The following is a 25,158-nucleotide window of genomic DNA, read 5'->3' on the forward strand; positions in this document are numbered from 1 at the left end:
TTATGAATTTGCATCTGTTATCCGTTATCGCATCCACATGTTCGTTTCTGGTGAGAAAGAGTTCAGACATTTTCTTTATTATAAATCTAGAATTTTTCACTTTCTACTTGAAGTCTTTTGAAAACTGGAATTGTTGACGCTGTTTGACAGCTACAGTATGTATATATCTTTAAGCTCATTAATTCTAGCTATATTGTTTGGCTGCATATGGGTTCGGTTTAAGTCAAATCTTTATTGATTATAATGAATTTCTTTCACCATATTTTAACAAGTTTATTTAAAATGTTTAATCTCAAATTCTAATTTCATTTACAGGTAAATTGCGTTAAATCTTTTACTTTCACTACTCTTTAGTTTAGGTAGTTCTAGAATTAAAAGTTCATAAACAATTCAATACTCGACTGCCCTTTCTTCACAAGTCGCATTATTTTACATAGAAATTGCTCGTAACTATCATACCAAAATACCATTATTTAGCTACTGTAGCAGTCACTTCTTAGATTTCGTCTTGTAATTGCTCATAATCGGTAGTCAAAATGTTGTTTATAATCTTCAGCAGTTTTATTCGTTCATTCCTCAATTTTTTTAAAAAATTCTCACCGATTTATAGTATTGAAAATTTTACTCCCTGGTTTACTTGTTCCTCGATTGCTTTCACACATTGTGACTAAAGTTGTAGGATTAAATCTGCCCCTTTATTTGGAGAGGGGTGCAATTATAAAATAACTATTTCCAGAAGAATAAGAAAATACAATATTAATTAGGTCGTTTTTTTAAATAAAAGAAATATCTTTTTAGTTTCTTCAACAGTTTAATTCTTTATCTTTTCACCTCTTTCGACTACATGTAATTCATGTGCTTTTAATTATCTGTTTTTCTTAAGCATGCTCTAGCATGATTGTTTTTAATTTATTTTGGCAAGATATGCAAGATTAAATACCTTTTTTCCATTTTGGTATTTATAAAAATTAATTATTTTAAAAAATTATGATAAATTTTTAAAAATCATTATTTTGTAAGGATTTTTACCATAATCTAAATGAAATTCTATGTTTGTTTTTTTATCTCGGTAAGACAGAATAAATACACTTCACTCTATTAATTATGCCCAATTGGAATCGTTCAAAAATATTATGAAAATTCAACTCGAAACAGCGTATAATAATCAAATTACTTTATTCGCTATTTTCACTTGAATAATAAAATGTTATGCAACAAAAAAGTAAGCGAATGCAAAAAATTCTCTTGGAGAATGTTAAAAAAAAGTTGTTTCTTATCATTAAAAGTTAAAAAAAAAACAATAGTCTAATTAATAAAGCTTTTGTTGTAATAATAAATTAGTGTTGAATGTGATTGTTACAAATTTCACTTCCATTAAATTTTGTAGGGCTTATTAAAATTAGAAAGAGAAAGTGTTCTATAATGAAATTCGTATTATTGTAAGGATAATTAATTCTTTCTTAAGAAAGTCGGAAAATAATTTCTAAGCAATCGATATTTCCAAAAATTCTTGGCAACATACGATAGAAATTATCTTTATTTTTTTATTTTTTTATCACACAATTTCAAAATTAATTACTTTTTTGGAAATAACACACTTGATTAAAAAATATATCGTAGAATGTCATATGTGAATTTCATATCTCTACCATTCAACGCTTAGAATGACATGTTGTAGTCAACAGATAAATGCATGCATTTTCTTCTATATAGTACAGATTTCATTGATAACCACTATTCAGATTTAACTCAAAAGCAAATAATATTTACTTGATGAATGGGTATAATAGTTATAAAAAGGTTTCTAAGTTTTGAAATATACTACTTAAATCATTTAAATAATAATCTTTAAATACAAGTCTTTAAATAACTTTCTATTTATTTGGCCATATATTCTCAAATAATATACCTCTAAATAGCTAATACAATAATATGTACTTAAGAATATTTATTTTGATACACTATAAAAATTGTGATTAATTTTTTTTCCTGAAAACATGTCCCATGGGTTATTCTCTAGTGAATTGAATAAATTTTTTATATAATATAATATAGTTCTATAGATTATTAATAGATTAGTATAGATTTGTAGCATAGATTATTCTATAGATAATTATATTATTCTAATCCTTATCTAGCAGCATCTGAAACATCGAGTAGGCTCAAATGTTGGGTATTTCCGATACTTCCAGTAAAAATACACGAATACCAAGTTGATAATAAATAGCACATTTAAAAAAAAGAATTAAATAAGGAATTGGATAGTTACATTTTTCATATTATTTTCCTCAAATTGTACCTCAATACCTATTACTAAACCATTTGATGAATATATATATATACTTACAAAAAGAACTAAAGAATTATGATTTATATTATTTCTGTCAATAAATTCTACTTTGAAAAGCCTTAGCAATTTTCTTTTTTAGTTTATATTTTTAAACAGACTACATGGAATGTTTTGCCCTTTATAGTAAAATTTTATCGATAATTTATTGTTTTATATTAATTATTTAAACTACTGTGAAAGATTGGCATTGATTATTATTATTTTAAGGCAATCAGTCGTCACTTGGAAGAAGGGTATTTATTGACTGGTACATCTTATTTTGGCGTAATATGAAATGATGTAAAATCATTTAAAATATTTATGTTTAAATATTCTTACACAGTTTTTAAACCTAAATTCATCGGGAATATTACACTAAATACGAATAATATGATTCGAGACTCTTTCAAAATATAAAAAAAAATGTAGCACATTTATTGATCCAAACAATATAATTCTTTACCTCAGTTAAAGCGTTTTTGTAATAAAAAAATACAAAGTCTTTCATGGCTTAAAAATTCAATATTGGACCGCGAATGAATATCCGGTTTATAAAAGAATTGTTCCTTTGTAAAAAAGAAATCAATTTTTCAACAAGATAAGAAAATAATTAATATAATATAACTTTTTTTTTACGTGTATAAAATTTTTCCAATCGAATTTAAAGATTTTTTTTTCTTTTACCTAATACAGGTAACAAAGAAAATTCGTTTGTTTTGACTTATATGCCATTTTTTTTTTGCTATGAAAAAATACTAAGTAGTGTAAATGAAATTTAAGACGCATAAAAAAAAAACATTAAAACTTATCTTTTAACAGAAGTAAGGGGTTTTTTTCCCGGCAAAAAAACTGAACAGAAAATTGAAATGCGTTTCTTAGAAACAAAAATTTTAAAGAAATGTGTCGTATATTTGAATATACTTCATTCAAAATTTTAAACAATGTTTCGGACAAATATTATAAACCATTTTATGTATTAGAGTTTTATTTTAATATTTTATGCAACTATCTTTATTTCATTTTTAAACTTTTTCTTTTAATTGTTATGTTGCTGGAACGTGACACATACGAGTGAATAAAAACTTTGAAGAGAAAAAACAATGAAAGATGTCGCTATAAAATATACTTAAAATCTTTTTTTTTAATAATAAAAAGTTAACAAATATATGGAAATAAAATTAGCATTTTTTTAAATGGCTATATATTTTTTAATTTTAAAGTGACGCAAAAGTAGTTTCATGCAATAATATACTTGAAAATTACGAAGAAAATGCTTCAAAGTTTCAATTGACATGTTATTAAAATTAATACTTATTATTCAAGAAGTATGTGCATGCCATATAAGTCCAAGGATCTATTTCATAGAATTTAAACCCACTTTGCCTCACATATTATTAATTGCTAGTCAAATATTAATATATTTAAAAACATCGTTTTCTGTTTTAGGAAATAATGGCAAACGATGTCTTTTGTCAGCTACTAGATTTAACCAAAGCATCTGCATTACATTATAAAAAGTATGGATCGAAAGATAGCTATTTAAAAAAGTATTTCTTGAATTCTTTCACTGCAGAAGTGTTTTCATGAAAGTTGTTGTCAATTATAATTTAAATTGACAGTACAACTAAAGTTTTAGAATTTATCAATACGCCGAATTAAATAGTCAAGATATAAATACAATGTGTTTAAAAGTAATTAATACGTCAAAGAAGAATTTAGTTTCTACACCTGATGAGAAAATATATTGGTATTTTACAACATGTATGAATTAATACGTTGTATAATGAAATTTTATACTTATATGTTTTCTTTTTAATATTGAGGAATACATTTTATAATTCTAAAACGCGTAGAAATATCTATTTCTTCAATAATGGTAATGGCTTTCGCTGTTTCTTTTTTTGTGAACTAGCTGGTAGAGTTCGTTGGTAACTTTCTGTGTGCCGTTAACAGTAATTATTTTTTTTTTAAATTTCTTAAGTTGTAGTGTTTTAAAAAAACTATTTCCAATTTCAGCAACAAAGTTGTTAATTTTGGTGCATTGAGATGAATCGGCACTGAATGAAAAATAAACTTCATTTTATATTCGTAACATGGATAATTTATAGCTATGGAAAAGATGAATATTATTGAGATTTATACTTGCATGATTAAAGTAATATCATCACTATATAACGAGATTTAAAAGTAATATCACCACTATATAACGAGATTTAAAAGTAATATCACCACTATATAACTGTCTTAAAACAACCTAATAAAAAATATCACCACTATATGATAATAATGTCGTGTGGGTAAAGACCCCTGAGCACCAGAGGGCAGAAGTCTGACTTCTAGCTCATATGAAGATGAAACTCACACATTCGCTTGCACAACCCCTTTTTACAGGGGCTGGAGGCACATTCACACAGCTCACAGATAGAACACAGATGAAGAACAACTATGCCCGAACCGGTATTCGAACCCGGCACGGCCAGATCACGGGGAAGACGCGCTACCCCTACGCCAGGACGCCGGCATCATTACTATATAACTATGTCTTTTAAAACAACCTAATAAAAAAATATCACCACTATATAACTATGTCTTTGAAAACAACCTAATAAAAAATATCACCACTATATAACAATGTCTTTTAAAACAACCTAATAAAAAATATCACCACCATATTACTATGTCTTAAAACAACCTAATAAAAAATATCACCACCATATTACTATGTCTTAAAACAATCTGAAAAATTAGTCAGGAATGAAATAAAATCAATTAGAAATGAATACTTCTAAAATATAAAATCAAATATTGTACAAAATGTATGTACAAATAGCAAAGGCTTAAAAACCGAAAACAGCCTATTAAGAAACTGTACCAAGGGGAATGCAAGAATTGATGTGATCAGAGAAAATCAAACTGAAGTGATTTTGCATAAAATCTTCAATACATAAAAAAAGGTAGATATCTATTGTATGTCTTAAAATTTTGAAATTTCCAGAAATTACTTACCATGGTTTAAGTTTCCTTCAGTAAATTTACATCTAATTTTGGAACAGGTTATTTCGAGCCAGGGTTCGTAATTTTAAATCGTAATCAGAAGACGAGGACGACAATCAATTAATGACATTAATATTCTGAGATATCTTGCACAATAATAAACAAAAAGGGGAACACACGTTCCTACTAGCAAACTTCTCTCTGCAACTAAACTACATGCCTATCTAGCATTAGCTTATATATATTAAATGCCGTCAATAAGGAAAAGAAAACACCTGTCAGTTAATGATCCGAATGTGCAAAACATTGCAGTTAATCATTGTTGATTACGATATTGCTTATTTGCTGGTTAATCATTGTAGCTTTTTCATGTATCCCAATCAGCAAATCATTCCAGTAAATGAACAAATAATTACACTGACCAACTAGAGCTTATTAAATCCGTCTTTTTATATTGTTTAAGGTGTATATACATATTTGAAACTTCGAAAGTCGTTCAAAATATCGAATATGTTTTTATTGCTTAATAATGTTCTCTGATTCTTTAGCTTTCAAATGATACCAAAATGTTGCCAATATTCCAAATATTTCTCGTGTTATAATTATTTTTCTTGAGGTGCTTTCATTGAAAACTCTAGTCACGGTGTTTTTAAAACTCATTTTATGAAGAATGATATTTTTCCACTATGTTGGTCCACTATGTTGGATTGTTCATTCAAACAATCATAACTCAACAAGAAATGAACCAAATACAGTTATTTATATATCAAAAAAATCTGTATGAAATAGCGAATGTTTTGTGCCTCAATCAAAGTTATATTTAGAGAAATAAATTTTTAATAGCTGTTTAAAAGTTCAAATGACAGAAAAAATCTCGCTTTTTCTATTCATCGTTGATGAAAAAATTGCTAAAAAAACTATATTTTTATAACTTGATTGAGGCAGACAACATGAAGACTAATATTAGGCATCATTTCCAAATAGAATTGTGTGTCTGTACAAATTAGAATTTAAGATACCATTTTTCAAAAAAATATGCTAATTAGCTCATTAAATATTATTTAATTAATTAATAATGAGTGTAATATGGTTTTTTTCTCACTGAAATGAGTTTAAACATATATTAATAACCTACCGTGAAAAAACCGGATTTTTAAAGTTAAAATTTAAAAAAAATCTTTAAGTGTGTACGTACACCTTAAATTACTGAAATGCTGTACCTATTCGGATCAATCCGTGAATGATCCGAATCAGCATATAATTTTGTGTAAGCAGCGCAGGTCACGACAATGACCAAATCGAGCTAAAAAAATCCTTGATTCAAGCTATTTTACCTCATTCACCCACAGTACCTTTATCATACAGCCACAACAATCCTCCCGATACTGCTACATTCAGTGGTGGAGGGGTGGTCAGTTATACACCAGAAGTACCTTTATCATACGAATGTGTCACAAGGGCATTTAAATATCGCTTTTCAAATATTGAAGTTGATTCCTTGAAAGATTCTGCAATCCGACCCAAAAATTATAATCAATTTAAGCATTCTGTGAATTATCAAATGAATCAGTAACACAGAAGTTTCTCGAAAGGGTAGGCGTTAATTAGATAATAAAAATTTAAAAAAGTAAGGGAATTAAAAATGAATTTCCTGAAATAATATTCGAATTCGGATTAATCAGTAAGTAGTCCGAATCAGAATATAATTCCACCTAGTCAGCTTCATGATCACCAAATTGAAACTAACACTAATTTGATCCAGCTGTTAAAAACGGATTGTTACTGAAAAGAACTGAATTTACCCGACACGGTGGCAACAATAACTAGTTTATATTTAGTAAAATTTGATATGATCTCTAACGGAACATGCGAGTTCTAAATATTTTCATTTATTTTTATTATAATACAGGAAAAATTTTGTCCAGTACTATCGCATTTATTATATTCTTATTATGTATTCTTCACTCGCTATCCGTTTCATACTTTTTTCCATCTCAGCATTCGCACTCATATCAGGTTGAAGGTCAAGCGCCAACTCGTAAACCCCACTAACCAACCACTACGCCCACAAAACAAATATCTTTTGTTTGGCGAGAGGGTCCGATGTGCTCGGATTGTAAAGTTAACCTTACTGTTTTACATATTTTAATTGAATGTCCCAAATTTAATTTTTATCGTATTCATTTCTTTAATTCATCATTATTGGATTTGCGTGAACTAGTTGGGGAACAAACTCACCGTAATATTCTCGAATTTTTAAAAGCCATTAACTTTATTCATTTTATATAAATATTGTTTTTTTAAAAAAAAAAAAACATTTGTTTTAGTTATAAACTTTTATCTTATTTAAAGCTTTGTACCTTTTTTATAAATGCTTCTTTTAACAAAATATTTTTTATCAATTTTTTAGCTTAGAGGAAACATAATATTTAATCGAGTGGTATATATTCATACCATGTGTCTTGGCTTAGCCAATTCTGGCTCTTGTGCCATAAAAATCCAGATCGACCAACCAATCGTCAACCATATTTCGATATGATTTTATGCAGTTTATTAGAAAGTGTAGCCATATTGCCTTCGCCAAGAAGCCACGACGTGCAAGTACGATGTTCTTCACAAATTAACCTTGACATTGTATCGAATCCGGATGTTAATTTATTTGAACAAAAACTATAATAAATAATATAGATAAAATAGTTTGTTTTTTCTGCAACGGACTTCCTTAACTGCAGTCGTTACTAGTTTCCGCTAATTAAAATTTAATCTTGATTACTTTGAATGTAAAAGCAAATACTTTGTTATAATTTGCAGGTTCTTGGGAAATTCAACAATTCAGTTGTTTGTGACCGAAAGCAGACTCAGATTTTATATACGAAATGGTGGCTTTGATTTTCCTTCTATGCTTGATGATCGGAGGTATAAAATCTATTTCTTTACTATAAATTATTTTAAATAAATAAAATGTTTTTTCATGAGATACATTAAAATAAATTTTAAAATAATATTTTAAAGTATATAATGCAATTACTTTTAGCGATAAATTGTTTAATTTTTTTTTATATAAAATAGAGATTCAATGTATTTCACTGCAAAACATATGTTTATCATATACAATAAATTACAAGCAACAAGTTTGCATAAAAACGCTTTGAATTATAAAAATAACATAACACCATCAATTTTAATTTTCCTGTACGATGACAAAGAAATTTCTTTACAACAAATAACGAATAATTTTGATTTATTTTTATACCTGATAAGTATATGAGACCGTGTTTCATGGGCGATAAAAAAAAAATCAGATATTCGTTACGACTTGCGAAAATTTTTTTTTCCCTTTTTCAGACTGTTGAAAATTGAAATAATTGTTATTAAGAGGTGGTGTATGTATTTTTTATATATTAATACTATAATTTTGGCTACCAGCGTTTTTTTAAATATTATATCACTGCCAATATTAAATCATTTATATCTTGACAAAATTACAACTTTTATTTTATACAGTGAAAAATTTGAATTTAATTGAATCTTCTGTCTACTATAATATGCATGCATAATATATATATATATATATATATATATATATATATAATATATCAAAATAAAAGTGGAAGACTAAATCCTTTTTCCTAGTGAAGATTCAAAGAGATTGTTTTTATCTTAATTTTAATAAGGGCGTACAGAATTGAATAGATAAAATGTTGAAATTATACTGAATTTTAAAATAACGAGGAAACTTATTAAGGATTAAATTTAAAGAATAAAATGTACGGAAATTGTTTCAATGAAAAGGAGTTTAAATCTAAAGATATTTCTAGAGTCGTTTGGGTGTGTTAATATTATCAAATGATACGGTCTGAAAACATCGAAAACTTTCTCAAATTTTAATGAATATAATTTAATTCACCTTTGAAGTTTTGCTTCTTCTTCTTGAAGAGTAAAGTTTCATGAAAATCAATGAAAAATTGTAAATTTGAATAATTCGAATAAAGGGACATATAAATAAGCATTATTCTATAGATTTGATTAAAAATCACTTATAAATTATGGGATAAAAATAGAATACCTTCAAGACGAATAATTTCAACTTATGTAAACGCTTTCTAGGATTTAAAATGTATTTCTTCATTATTTAGATATTTGTTATTATTCAATTAAATAAAATTGTTTCTATTTTCCTTTTTTTAAGTTTTTTTTTAGCTTTTGTTTACTATGCAACAAAAATGATACATTTTTATCCTTAAAATATATTTAATTGCTCTCCAGCCCATTTAATATTTTAAAATTATAAATATCAACAACTACAAAAGAAATGTTTAAAAATTCTTTTAACTTTTGATCCTTTTTATGCACTTCTAGGCCTATCCAAAGCATCTGCATTACTTTAAAAAAATTCGCTCCGAAAAAAAAATGGAATTTTTTAGTGAAATATTAACGCATTTCCTGTGCATCAGTTTTTTTCATAAAAAATATTATAATGAATGGCAATTTAAGTCACAGCTTCAGAACTTATCAATTTACCGAATTTAAATTGTCAAAATATGAATACAATGCATTTAAAGTAGTTAATATGATTGAACGTATTTTAATTTAATTACCTGATGTGTAAATATGATGGCATATTACAACATTTGAGAGTTAATATGCCGTATAATGGGATTTTATACTTAAAACAGAAATTTTCTTTATAACTTTGAGTAATACTTTTTAAAATTCTACCCAGTTTTTCAAATACGTGAAGAAATGTGTATTTCGTCAGGCATCGAATATACTGCCACTGTAGCATTACATACACTTTCACAAATTGTATTTATTTTATATATTTTATTTAAGTAGTTTTCTGTGTATAATTGAGAGCATATTATCATTGATCATTTTGAGAAATGTCATATTTTGGGGCAAATTAATGCTGAATGAAAAATACATTATCATTATACTTAACCAACCTGCGATATTATTTATTGTTGAAATAGATAAATATAGATGTGATTTAGAACTGTGTAACAATCTTTAAAAATATTGTTGCCATTGTAAAAATTGCAACTTTTTTTTTTTTAACTTCTTGAAAATGTTTTGAAAATAGGAGTTAAGAACGCATTTTGTCGTAAAACGCATACAAAATTAATTAGAAAATAAAGATACAATATCTATAATGGATTGAAATTGGTATAAATAAACATTGGACATTAATAATAAACTAAAATCTGATATATTTCCTCATCTTTTGAGATTTTCAAACTTTACCAGAATTACTATAACGTAATTTTAGTTAGGAAATTTTTAAACTCTGCCTCAAAGTAATATTCCATTTAAAAATTACATTTCCGTTGGAAGATTGACCTCATTTCGAACCTTAATAATATAAAATTTTCAAACCTTCCAGAATCTAATTATAATTAAATTTTAGTTGGTATTACTTAAGTTCACTTTCGAAGTAACATTGCATTTAAATACAATATTTCTGTTTGTAGATTTACATCATAATTTCAAACCGTAATAATATGACGAGAATTACAATTAATTCACGATATTTGTTGTCACTTAAATAAATTAGTTAAAAACTATTTGTTCGTGTATGAAGTATAGTCTGAGAAAGCCTTCTAATTATCGAAATATTTGGATGCAAGATTTTCATGAGTTCTCATGTTTTACAACCTACTTAATCCAAAAACTCTACCATATATTGTGAATGTCTCTAGTTGCTCCGCAATAATTTAAAATTAGAAACAGCTTAAAGATATAATTCATAACTTCTATAACAACTCTAAAAACCGTTCGTTGTTATCGCTTATATCCATCCAAGACGATAATTTTGCGAGTATTAGGCATACTATTTCAATCCAATGTAAAAAAAAAAGGACACTGTTCTTAAATCTTAGCACTTTAAATAAATAGGTGTTGAGTGACACCTTTACACCAAAACTGTAGAATTCTGTTTATATTGGATAAAATCTGTAATTTGTAAGTTTATATCTTCCCGTCTCTCTCTATGAGAATATAATTGCACAAAATTTCTACAAACTAGACAGTAATTTTGTTACAGTTTTTTTGTTGACAGTAGTTTTTTACTATAATGCAATATTCATTCAAAAGCTTTTAATTTTCATACTATTATTTAAAATTTTCGTTTTGTTCAAAAGTTAATTCTATAGCAGAAAAACCACAACAATTTAATATTATCGTCTGAATCCTGCCAGACATGATAAATATTCTGTTAACAAGGATATTTTAAATATATATCTAATTTTAAACTCCAATGTAGATTCAAAGCACGACAAGCAAAGTGCGGCCCTGAAATTATAGCGTAGAACATTAATAAAATAAATTGTATTTAAATTGAAAATAAATAAACGAATAATAATTATAAATAAATTGAATTTAATTAAATAAATTGTAAACTTAATCCCTTGAGGGACAAGGTGAAAATGCATACGTTATTTCCTTCACAATAGTACTAAGATTTGTTCAAAAAACAAAGTATTATATAAATAAACATAAATTACTATTCGTTTCAGGGTCCCTAGATTAGCATTTTTCGAAGATTGTACTTCATTAAGGGGTGGTGCACAGAAAAATGTGCCCCTTATTTCCGCAAATAATCTGAATTCACTCTATTCCTTCTTATAATCCTTTTCTCCCTTCATCTAATCTTTCACCCCTTTTTAGATGAAATAAAGGTCATCTGGCGCATGCGCAAAAGCGCGGAGAATTTCTGAATCTGAGAATGAGTAATAAGAGTATATTGTAAAAGGTTCCCCTTTCTACTCACATGGTGATTAGCATTTCGACCAGATGTAACGTCACCCGTTTACCCACAAATTGTTAAGTGCATACGAACCGCCAGATGTAGATCCTTTTCCCTAAGAAAATCCCTAAGAAAATGTTTGGTTAGTTTTTGCTATCCAGGTGTGGAAACATAATTGTGTGTCCCATCGTTTCAAATAGATCCATCATGTCTTTAAGGGAGAAGAACGCCAACACATCCAGATGCTAAACTTGGTTTCCCTTATAGACTCCTTAACTCATTATGAAACAATCAATCACCAGCACCGTTGTCAGTAAGTGTGGGACCCAAGTGCACTTCAGCCGATGTTAGCTGCGAGTTGATAATTAATATACCCTCAAGAGGCCGTCGGCCACAAAGATGGATCCTTAACAAACACTCCCTCAATAGAATTGAGATCATTCAGGAAGCATTGCTGAGCAGTTATTGGACAATAAAGAATTAAAGTTCACCAATGGAAAAACTGAAGGCGGATATCTGATGGAAATAAAAGGCGGGTTTTTTTTTGAGAAAATAGGTAAAAAAGGCTTCGAATTAGAATTCGGAGGACGAAAAAGTTGTTCCTGATTTTTGAGAAGCTCCGTGTGATTCAGATTTCTGTGTTAAGGTCCTCCGTATTTCTGGAGCGGCCCTGGAATAGTTCTTTAGAACTAACATTGTGTTAGTTGTTTTTTTAGTGACTTATTCTCCAATTTGATCGAGGAACTATTTCATGATTGAACTGTTATATGATTTTTATAAATATTAACTTAGATGAGAAGAAGTGGTTTTTCGTACGTATAAATAATAAAATAAAAGAGGCTGTAAATAAAAGAATTATTTGGTATGCTACTCTCGTATTTGACGGTCTTGATCAAGATATAACACCAAGAAAGGTCGAAAATGCTTACGCTATTTTCTGTACAATAGTACTAAGATTTATTCAAAAACCAAGTTGTATATAAAAACATAGTTACTATTCGTTTCAGGATCTCGAAACTAGCACTTTTCGACGATTGCACTTAACTAAGAGGTGGTTCACAGAAAGTAGTGTCTCCCATTTCCACGAATAATCTGAATTTAGTCAATTCCTAATTATAAACATTTCTTCCCTTCATCTAACCCCCATCCCTTTTTTGACAAAATAGACGTCTTCTAATGCATGCGCAAAAGCGCCGAGGGTTTCTGAATCTGAGAAGTGTAATTTTATTAGATTAACGTCCCGTTTTAAAGCAACACTATGGCTATTTTGGGAGGAGACTCGTGACCTTTTTTGAACTGCGATCAGATGATAAGGACGACACCTGAGTTGGCACCCTAATCTCCAAGCTTCACCACACTAGTGGGAGGACGTTTGTTCTTGACGGGCACCAAATTCACTTACACTGCGTTTCTTTGGTGGAGTCGGGTCTCGAACCTGAACCCCTCCAGTTCTGAAGGTGAGACCTTATCAACAAGCCACCGCGGCCCCTCTTCTGATTCAGAGAATGAAGTATAAGAGTAGAACATTTCTGCTTGTTTTTCTTTTCAATTTTTTTTCTTAGAGTATTTGAATTTCTTTTTAGGAGTTAAGTTTTTTCACTGAAGGAAAATTGCTTGGCTTTAAATGGTTAAATAGTTTCCCTTGATCCTTTTTTTGCCTCTAAATATTTATATAATAGATGATTATATATATGTTTATAACTATCCTGATAGAGCTCTCATATAATTAAATAAGTTACTACAATAAGTATGCTGTAAGCTTTATCATTAGTCTCATGAGAATAATCAAGCGGTGGTCAAAAATTTGTAATTAAAATTATTTAAATTAGTATTATGTATTTTCCTTTTAGGTTCTACCGCATCTGAATGCGATGGAAAGGAATGCGATGATGCAATTCTGCAAGAGTGGGAAAAGATAAATTACAGACCAAATGAAGCCGACCTGAATCGTTTATGTCCGTAAGTTTTATCCATTATTTTATTTTTACGACTAATTTTACCATCCTTTAGCTGAAGAATCTAATAACAATATACTCAATGCAATGTAAATTTTTCAAACAATAACTTACCAATATAGCAATAACAAAATTTCGAATGTAACTGAAATAAAGGAATATTTGAATGTTTCCAAAGAGTTCATCATGGATAAATTGTTTTATAACAAATAATATTCTTGCTGTAGTCAATTCATTTAGATTTTTTTCTAGTCGTTTAGATTTTTTTTTCTTTTTGTTTGCTACGCAACAGAAATATCATACATTTTTACTGATAGTATCAAATCTTTTTGGTATCACAGTATCAAATATCTACATAATATTTGATCTCATAATATCAAATTATATATATACTAGCTGACCCGGCAAACGTTGTTCTGCCACATAAATTATTTCTAGTGAATATTTTGGTTGTTAATTAAAAAATAACGAATGCATTGTAAGTGTGTGGGGATGGCATCTATGACAGAAAGAGGAATGGAGCGCTGAAGGCGATGATCGCCGATAAAAAAATAAAACACCAACCATTCATTTTCTCAATACAGTTTTTTTCATTAACGTAACGAACAAATACACTATTTGATCCTTTAAAAGTTAAACGTAAAGTGAAAAAAGTAATATATATATATATATATATATTTATCCTAAAGTATAAAAATGAAATAAAGAAAATCAATATTCATTTCGAAGAGCAATTGAGTGTACGATATTTTTTGTCAGTCCGTCTTTAGCCAACACAAATAAGCTCGACGGTTTGTCCACGCGAGAGATGGTTTGTCCATGCCTCGTATAATTATCCGTGTGAAAAACATGGTGTGCCCAAATCTAAGCCGCAAACAAATACCGTTTGGCCTTGCGACATATTGATTGTCATTGCGAGTGCCAATCTAATAGGAAACTGAAAGCATTTGAATTCAATTAGCACGTCCGTGAGAATCATTGGAATTGGTGGCAGCAAAACATTTTCGGCTCGGAATTTGCCATTCAAAATGGTGGCTTCGATAACGTTTATCATCAATATTTAAATGACCAATCGCGTGTCATTGCACAGCCATGGTGGGTTCAAATTCTGAAGTAAAATAACCGGAGACCCAACTTTCAGTCGTAGAAGGTGTGTTGTCATGCCTGGCTACTCCGATGAGTTCAAAAATTCTGTTGGATAATTTAAGCTTCGTTATTATCGCAAATTGTATCAATCGATTTGTGATACCACGTCGCCTGGCAACGACTGCTGTATCTTGAAGTTTAAATCGCCGACGTCCACATTTTTTGCTGTCAAAATGTCTCTTTCTGCCAGCCACGCATGATTTATGTATTGTGTGCGTACATCAGGAAATATGCGGTCAATCGGAGCATTTTCGAAATCAACGTTAGTGTAGAAATGAGTGGACAATTTTATGCATCCAGTATTTTCATAGACAGCAACTTTTCCATCGCAGATATCTAACAATTGGTCCGAGAATGGGTCATCAGATACTTTTTGTAGCATTTGGACGCGCGTGTTTATTTTTAGTTGGACTTTTTCAATATTACGCCACAGTGGCGATGATTTCAAGCAAGCGTTGATCTCATCAGCGTACGTTGAACGTGGAACGACGGGATAGGAACACCTTAATTACCCAGCGTTATGAAATATACTTTACGACCTATTCTCATACCTACCAAATATACATAAAAAATTTCATAAAAATCGGTGGAGCTGTTTCGGAGGAGTACGAACACAAACACCGTAACACGAGATTTTTATATATTAGATATCAGGGTACTTGATCTTACAGTATCAAATCATATATGTAACATAGTAATTGATCTCATAGTATGATATCATAGTGTCTTTTGATACCGAGAGTATCAAATAATTTTTTACGCCTTGAAAAAAAAAGCGTTTTAAACTTTGGTTAACTTTTCATAAGACTTTAACATACTACGATATTAAATCCAACCGATGAATTGCAACTAATGCAGGATTATATTATAATATTCTAAATAAATAATAAAGATAAATATTATAATATTCTAAAATGAAAACATATTTGCACTGCTCTCATAAAATAAAATTGGTAAATTTTATGAAAATTGAAATCTAAACTTTACCGTTCAATTTATGTGGGTTTTAAAATATATAGAATAGTAACCCCCGCCCCTCTTCTCTCTTGATTATAGTTGAGCGACATATATGTAATGAAAAAGATTTCTATATATAATAGATGAGCGTTTTATGAATTAAGATAATAAATTAACTAGAATTTACAAAAAATTTTCAAGATAAGATACTTCGATACCCAAGAAAAATCGCATTTTTCTCACAATATTTGTGCTACCCTATGCATTTCATCCCTTATTTCATTCATACATTGGAAAACATCTGCAACGCATTAAAAAAGTTAGTAGAAGTATAAAAAGATGATCGATGAAAATATTCAACAGGTGTTTGTCAGTTAAACACCTGCCAGTGTGTCATTTTTTTTAAAGAATTTATTTTTTAGTTTGTAGAATGTTCCAGTGATTAAGAACATTTGTGAAATATAACAAAGTTATTGATATATTTTTTCCCCATTTGCTTTCATCTTTTTCTAGTCATTTTCGATTAAGTTGTCATCTTCAAGGACATTCAAAGGCAGCTGGCACAGATAAATGATTCTCTTAAGATATACAGGAATATTTTTTTTCTCGTAAATTTCAATTAGCTTAGAATTATTGTTTAAAATTTAAATTGAATATAAATTTTTAATAGATCGTCTTTTTTTTAAACAAAGCGAATAAGTTAATTTTCTAATATTGTTCCATTCTTAAACACTTATTTAATGCTGTATTTTCTGATTTAATCAAAAGTTATAATAAAAGTTTCATTTATGTTAACTTTTTTCATTAAATATTCAACATTAATTGATGAATTACAATGTAAAATACGTGTTGTATGAATATATACTTATTGTAAAACACGTATTGCATATTTATATTTTCTTTCTCCTGTTATTGATCGCTTGGAATGGAAGTATGGTATCTTTTGATTATATCTTTTGTTTTTGAAGACGGATTCAGTGTAAGAAAACGCATTTTGCTTTGGATAGAACCACATTGGCATATCATTAAATTATTAGTCGTATTACGTTAAAACAACATTTTATTATCACTGAATATTTTATGAAATGATAAAGTAATGCTACATTTTATGGTACAATTAATAGTTTGGGAGTCGGACAAATAAAAAAATTTATAAGTAAAAATTGTAATCTAGTACTGAACATTTGAAGTTATGTGAAAATATTTTTTCAGTCACGTGGTATCAATCCGACAGAAAAACTTCATTTCTCACATGACTTATATTTCACACTCAACAGCATTTAGAAAAGCGATAATTTTTGACCATTTCAAAATCAATATATATATATATATATATATATATATATATATATATATATATATATATATATATATATATATATATATATATATATAACGCCATTTCGTGTTGATTCCCTTTTCTGTTTTAGTTTCTTCGGGCGATAACTTCTTACGACCTCTTCGTTTATTGACCAAATAGTATATTCGGTTTATATGATTTTTTAAGAGCACACATTAAAAAAATGAAAATGAAACATTTTTAAGCGTGTATTTCGTTAAAGGGAAAATACATTCACGGATTCTGAAAGTTTGTGACTTGCATAGTATGGTTCAGATCCTAGAGCCTCTAATTATTTTTAACAAAAGTCAAGTTTAGCTTATATTTCGTTAAAGGGAAAATACATTCACGGATTCTGAAAGTTTGTGACTTGCATAGTATGGTTCAGATCCCAGAGCCTCTAATTATTTTTAACAAAAGCCCAGTTTAGCTTATATTTGTTTTTTTTAATCAAGGAGAAATAGTCGAATTTAAACGATTGTGATTACAGATTTTATTTTACAAATTTATCAAATTAAATATTGATAATAATAAAAGGGGAATTTGTGCGTGTTGGCGCTGCTCAGTCTAAACAACTTGATCTACAGCTACCAAATTTGTTCGAACCTAATTTAGAGAAATTTCACAGTTCGTCTTAAAATAATATTTTGATAACTATATTGAAATTTTAATAAAATGTCAGACCAAAACACTTAATTTATAAAAATTAGACTCATATCAAAATAAACATGATGATAATTTATCCGTGTAATGTAAATTTCATGTAGTGTTTTATGAAATATTCAAAAAAAATTTCTACATTTTCAATGCATGTTATTATCAATGTCTTCCTGAACACGAAAAAAAAATACTCTTAAAAATCGAAAGATTGGACAATAAATAACATCTGCCATTTAAACCATGTGGTAACTAATTACCCCTCCCCTACAGGATTGAACTAGCCGCAAAAAGGGAAAGAAATCCTTTTGTCCTAACTCTGACACTTTTAACAGAAATCTGTTATTGAGGTGTGGTCCTTCGGTAATTAAAAGTGGACTATCAAAATAGGCTATTAAGTTTTCACCCAGATAAGTTTCAGGATAAGGAGGAGGGTTAGAAATCAAAACATCGGTTTTTCATGTTTAAAAAACACTTGCTTAATCAAAAAAGTTGAAAAGCTTAAATCAAAAAGTTGTAGGTATTCAAGATCTATAAAATGAGCTGCCGAAGTCTAGGATAACAAAATTTCAGTCAGGAATAAATTTTATTTTTCCGGATTTTCAAATTATTTTTTTAATATACTCAAATTTTTAGAATTTCGCTTAAGTAAAAGGGAATGAATAGTGAAATTAGTCTGATCGATACTCATACTATTTTTTCAAAGCTTCTATTTTGTAATGAACAAAAATGTCTCAGTACTTTCCTGCCAAGAAGAATTTGCTGATCAAAATATAATCTTATTCTTAATGTGTTTATAATACCATCTGAAATAAAAAGAACCTTAATGACCTGTAGCAGAAAAAGAGGTGAAAATTGAATTCCACGGGACCTAAAGGACTATCATGAAACTCACCACATTTTTTATTGAAACTTAGTATCAGGAAGTGTATGTCCACTTGTAAAATTTAGTGAAATAAATGCGTGTTACATTTTAGGACACCCTGTATATATATTTAAATTATTTATTGATTCATAGAAATGAAAAGATCTTCCACTTTCCTTTTAGATCAACTTTGGAGTACTTTAAGTGTTTCGCCAAAAATATCAAGGATTGCACTGGAAAAGAAGTGGAAGAATTCATAGAATCTCTGGAGGAATTCGGTAAAATCCTTGCAGGGTCACTTTGGAATGCAAGAAATATCGCTGTTGAAATATGTGATGAACATTCAACTTTACGCAGAGGTAAGTTATCAAGATAAATGTTTATACTATGATATCCATATGATTAAACACACAAAAAATCTACTCATTGAAAAACGGACGAGCAAACTTATCAGTGACAGAGATACAAATTTGCTTGCATCAAAACATAAAACAAAACTAGAATGTAACTGTTGTTGCGTAGTATCAATCTGCTGATTCCAACATGAGCAGTAAGAAATATCGAAACTTGATTCTACAGGAAATTACAATTACACAATAGCAAAACACGGTCCAAGCGTACACGAAGGATTACTTGTAGATATTAGCAACATACAAGCTACAAATCGCTCCTAAACTATAGCAACAGCATGAAGTGTATTAAGGGAACTCGTAAGTATTATTTATTTAATTACTGTCTCTCGACTGGACTACTTTGACTCTTCTCTACTCAGCTCCGCTTTTTATTGTTTCCGTGACAGGATATTGAAAATCTGAAGCAAATACTGTAACTTCAGTCCTAATGAAGCTATCGCCAAGATTCTCGAATGTTCTCGGCCTTTCATCTTTGTTGCCGAAATCGCTAAATGGTAGAAAGTTTTTAACCGGAGAATTATTAATCGGACATCCATTCAGAATCTTGTATAACCAATCTGTAAAATCTCTTATTTTGCCTGTGATGAAATAAGCAGGGAGATAATATTACAAATCCGTAACGTTATAGTATTTGCAACTTATGATGAATATTTAGAAGTGTGTGCACATCATATAACGAATGGCACTAAAATATTTTGCATTAATGCAAGGACGCATAGAATCGAAGTGAATAGTTTATGTTTGGGAATGTACAGTGTAAAAGACATTTGCAGGCAAAAGAGGACAAAGATATTATTATCAGCTGTATTGCAACATTTACATATTTCGGCACATTTTGTACCCCTGTTATCAGCTTTTGGTGTAAAAAGGGTCAAGTTTCACCAAATTATGTGTCTAGCGATAAAAGCAAGTTTTAGAAAGTTGTGAGCAGAAACATAGTTCCATGTGTGATATAAAATAGAATCGGCTTATTTATCTTGCATCACACGTTAGTTTGAACACTAACCTCATGTATAATGAAAGTATTTTTCAATCCAGATCTATTTTAGGATACATAGTAAAACGTACTGCAATATACTAAGCAGTAAAAGACGCCGAGAAGTAAGAAAGTGTCACAATAATTTGCTACTAACACTAAAATTATGATTGTTTATGAAAGATGTTTCATCGTTATAGATGTAGTGCTTCTTATTCAAAATTAATGAATAATATGATGGTAAAAGATTGATTAGTGTTTGCTATCGAAGTACACCAGATATTCTTAAAGTGAAAGGCAACAACTAATAGATGTTTCAAGTCTTCTACAGAATCCCCATCATTCGCAAAAGATTTTATGCAATTCTGATGCTTAAATTAAATAACTATGAATGCTTGAAAATGTATCCAAAGGCTTTAACTATAATTACTATAACTATAATTAACTGATACTTATAAAAAAAATGTTTCATTTATTTTTTTTCTGTTGCAGATTATCTCGCCAATGTTGATTGCTATGCAGGTATGATTGATGAAGCTGAATCTGCTTGTTGGGAAAAAGCTAAATCGGAAACTGAGGCATTTTTAAGAAAATATCATGGAGCAGAAGACGAAAGTGTTATTTCGGGAGAACGGGTCTGTTTGTAAGTATTTCTGCCAAATTTGATCGCGGTTTTTTACATAAGAAATTTAAAACCTCCTATTATTTTAGAAGTGTTTAACAAAATTAACCAACATTATTATTGGTGACCATTTTGTTATTTTTGAAAAAGACAAACGTGGCTTTCGTTACAAATACAATTTTAATCAGTTTATTAATTCATTAAATGTTTCAAATATAATTTTGTACTTAACCATTATGATTGTTATGACTCGGAAAACCACTTTCGTTTTCGAATTAGTTTATTTTGGGGCAATGCAAGACACTTTCTTAAAGGTAATTACATTTATATGACAGGAATTGATCAGAATATTTCCATATGAAGTAGATTGAAATTGATCAAATGATTTCTACATCAAAAAGATTAATATCTAATATAAAAATTCCTTTTCTTAAAATAAACACAATTCAAAACTGGATTGAAAAATTCCAAGTTAAAATAAGTTGCGTCGCAAACTCTAAAATAAAAACAAATAGAAAATTTTAAACTTAGGAGGGTTTTGATTTGGTTTTGTGTAATAAGAATGCCAACAATGGGATTATTTACAAAAACATTTTGATTTCATTCCGCTTAATATTAAGTTTCAAGATATCTTTGTTTTTACTTTTTTCCGTTATCACATTTTTAAATTTTTATTATATCTTATTTTCTTTTATTATTTTTTGCAGATTTATTTTTATTTTAAGTAGAATATCCCATTTCCTATTTCTATAATTTAGTCCTAAAAAAATTAAAATCACTCCTGTTTGGCTCTTCTTTCGTCTATGAGCCGGTCTTCATTAATATCTCGGCCGAACCCCCATATTTGTAGGACTCAGAAATCACTACTATTTTAGAGCGTACATTTAATTACATTTAGGACATTTAGGATATATATACATTAACATAAAAGAATTGAACATTCGGTAGATTTCGTCGAATACGTCGCGTCTCGTCTCGTCTTTACTTTCGTCCAGATCCGTCTGGTTTGACACGTCTTTACTCTCCTCCAGATCCGTCTGATCTGCCCTCCGTCTAACAACCAGCAGATGGCGCTCGCCAACAGGCGCTCGTCACTACATCTATCATTTACTTATATATATCAAGGGCAGCGCCTTTCTTTTTCATACAAAAAAAGCAAGGCATATCTTTTTTTAAATATAAACACATATACTTTAAAAGTGGGAGAAAAATTTCTTTTAATTCTTTGAACAAACATGTTACCGAAACATGTTTAATTCTTTGCATTATATATAATTAAAAAAATTTATTAACATAATATTTTGGAAATAAGATAATTTCTTTTTACTTCCTTTTATATAAAGTAAATATGAAGTATTATAATAATGGTTAAAAAAATTCAAATTCGAGATTGATCAATCTCTACATTTCAGACCGGATCCTAAAAAAATATTTATGAATTTTGTCATTATTTATCTCTGTCTGTAAACACTATACTTCAAAAAACGTCTTGAATAAGACGACTGAAATTTAGTATATGAAATTACTACTAAATTTGTAGATTGTTGCCAAATTTTAAACAAAATTTATTCACGGGAATTCTGCTTCTCTGGTTGTTTGATTATAAGGGAACTCGATAATAACAAAAGGCTGAGTAGATAAATTTGGCACACAGATTTACCATCTATTTACCATATAGATACCTAGAGATTTACCATATAGATACTTAAACTTTTAACGAAATTCGTCAAACGGTTAAACATCTGTGTTTGTACTTTCGCATGTATGTAAATGGGATAACTAATGACCGAAACGACTTAAATCAATGAAATTTGATACGTTATGATTACATCTGGCTTGATACAAGTAATCCTTGATTCGTCATTTAATTTTAGAGTCCACTGACCATCTTGTTGGGAAGCTAAGAGAATTAAAGACAATCTGTAGTATCATTGCAAACCACATGAACAATCTGCCATTGTCACGCAACTGTAAAGTCATGCGATTTAATTTTAGAAATGGATTTCTCTTATCATGAAATGTTTCTTCTGCTGAAAATATCGATCTTTTTACGTAGAACTCTGATTCCTTAATCTTCGATTCATTTTAATAATCTTTTGTTCCATTAACAATGAATTTCCATCTGCCATTTTGTAAATAACATCATATTTTTTCATTGTTATTTGATTAATAGTGCTAACCAATACTTTAAGCGCTTTTCTACTGGTTTCAGCTAGGTATATTAAAATATTTCTAAAAAGCTAAGATCGTTTGAACCGAACAAACTGCTGAATTGCACCTACTTCAAATTGAATTGAACATCCTGAATTTAGCGCCCATCCACTTCAACGGATGATCTTCACGCTTAGGAAATATTTTTCACTCATACTAATCACCTTTTAACCTTCTCCCTCGATCAGGCCATGTGAGTATTATTCTTGTGAGCCGATTTTGGTCCAATATCTGTTGCAAACAATGGGTGCAAAATGTTAAGCGAGGACATTCATAGTGATAAATCGTTTTGCATTCTGTGCTGTATTTTGAAGCAGAATTCGGCCCACCAGTATAGAACTTATACTATCGAGTTGGTAGTGAAAGAGTCAATTATCCCTAAAAGTTATGGAGATTTACGTTGCAACAAAAGTTCATTCAAGGCAGTTTTCTATCAAAAATTTGTATTGTAGTCAAATTCACGTTTTTTTGCTTGACTTTCGAGTAAAATTTGAACACTAATACAGCTCGTCAGAAATTTTGGTGAGAAACAAGTCATTCCTTTCAAATGTTTCCCTTTCGAGATCCTCTTGTTCTGCAATTTAAAATTCATTTTGAAAAATCGTCACAACAAGACTTACATGTTGTTTCCAAAAAAGAAGACTTTCCATTTTAAAAAACCTGTTTTGAAAGGAAATATATTTAAAGTTACATTTGAAATCATTTTTAAAAATGCTGATTTCATTTTAAATTGGTGGAAAAATTACCTTCAATCAATTGTAATTGTAATAGTGCATTCGACGTACTAAGTAATAACACAATATGCACATCCTTTTCTTAAACACTTGTGGTAAGAAATTCACAGCTAAGCGTGCCTAAACAGTCCACTCTAATTCGCAGAGATATCTAACAAAGTATCCGATAATTTATAGAAATCGTAAAAAGACTTAACTTCTAAATGAATTAATTTTCGACTTAAGACTGTGCTCCAGCAAGCTATCTCAGTCTGCGGATCTCAAACTTCATGTTTATTTCGGAAACAATTTCTTGATGGCTTATATAACACGTCGTTGACTATTCTGTGGCAATTGTCTGCTGACTTGAGTACCTCGTCGTTGACAGTTCTGTGGCAATTGTCTGCTGACTTGAGTAGCTCGTCGTTGACAGTTCTGTGACAATTGCCTGCTGACTTATGTAGCACATCATTGTAGATTTTGAGACAAAAGTATCATCGTGTATGGCACCTCTTTCCACTGAAAGTATTTAAAAGTTGTTTTTGACTTCATGCTGCTCAATTTACTGATGACAGTTTTTCTTCTAATTTGCAGGGAGGAAGTGTATGAACTGGCTTGCTTGGCTGAAAAATTGGAGGACACTTGCAGTGAAGCTGCGAGAAGAGCATTCCTGAATATTCATGAAAAAGTCAATCCCTCTTATAGTTCAGCATGTCGTATCGAAGACCCTCTGAGTTTAAAACGATCATTTCTTGATCATTTGGGATTGGTAGGCAAAAAAGCTGAGCTTTATCGGTTTGTATTTGAAAGACTCGGTAGGAACTAGGACAAGGATTCTTTTGAATATCCAACTGTGAAAATTTCTTTTTGCTTTATAAAAATATAAAATGTTTTCAGCTTTCCAGAAATGCTTAATTAAAGATTATTCATAAATAAACAAAAGAGAAAACATGGTTTTAAACTGCATTTCCCAAATAATGTGTGATATATCACAGCGTTAATTTCTTTATAAATTTTTTTTTCAATTGAAGTTTTTATTTGTGTTTTTTTTATTTTCACACCTTATTATTGGCTCTTAAAAGCTATAAACAGGCATATTAAATGTAAACAAATTTATATACCAAATCCTATTAAAAAAGCCATTTGTCACCTGATAGTTTAGGGTTAGCAAAAATGGAGCATTGCACGATTGAACAAAGTGTTAATGCCAGATTTGATTAAATAAAAAAAAAGATA

At 29.4% G+C, this 25,158-nt stretch overlaps 1 protein-coding gene across 1 annotated transcript; it reads left to right on the forward strand.

Annotated features, from left to right (window-relative positions):
• Positions 1 to 133: 133 nt before the first annotated feature.
• Positions 134 to 24,952, forward strand: LOC129985185 (uncharacterized). The gene is made up of 6 exons (XM_056095114.1): positions 134 to 155; positions 8,135 to 8,239; positions 13,919 to 14,027; positions 19,171 to 19,346; positions 20,869 to 21,019; positions 24,517 to 24,952. Exons 2-6 carry the CDS (start codon positions 8,200 to 8,202, stop codon positions 24,746 to 24,748), a joined length of 708 nt encoding a protein of 235 aa, XP_055951089.1. The 5' UTR covers positions 134 to 155; positions 8,135 to 8,199; the 3' UTR covers positions 24,749 to 24,952.
• The last annotated feature ends 206 nt before the right edge of the window (positions 24,953 to 25,158 follow it).

The sequence above is a fragment of the Argiope bruennichi genome, chromosome 9 (genome assembly GCF_947563725.1).
Source record: "Argiope bruennichi chromosome 9, qqArgBrue1.1, whole genome shotgun sequence".
NCBI classification, from domain to species: Eukaryota; Metazoa; Arthropoda; class Arachnida; order Araneae; family Araneidae; genus Argiope; species Argiope bruennichi.

Bases quoted from the DNA above. Each gene is read 5' to 3' on its own strand.
- LOC129985185 (XM_056095114.1), top strand. From the start codon at position 8,200: ATGGTGGCTTTGATTTTCCTTCTATGCTTGATGATCGGAG. The intron at 14,028-19,170 runs GTAAGTTTTATC...CTTTCCTTTTAG, and splicing joins GACCTGAATCGTTTATGTCC to ATCAACTTTGGAGTACTTTA. The intron at 21,020-24,516 runs GTAAGTATTTCT...TCTAATTTGCAG, and splicing joins TCGGGAGAACGGGTCTGTTT to GGAGGAAGTGTATGAACTGG.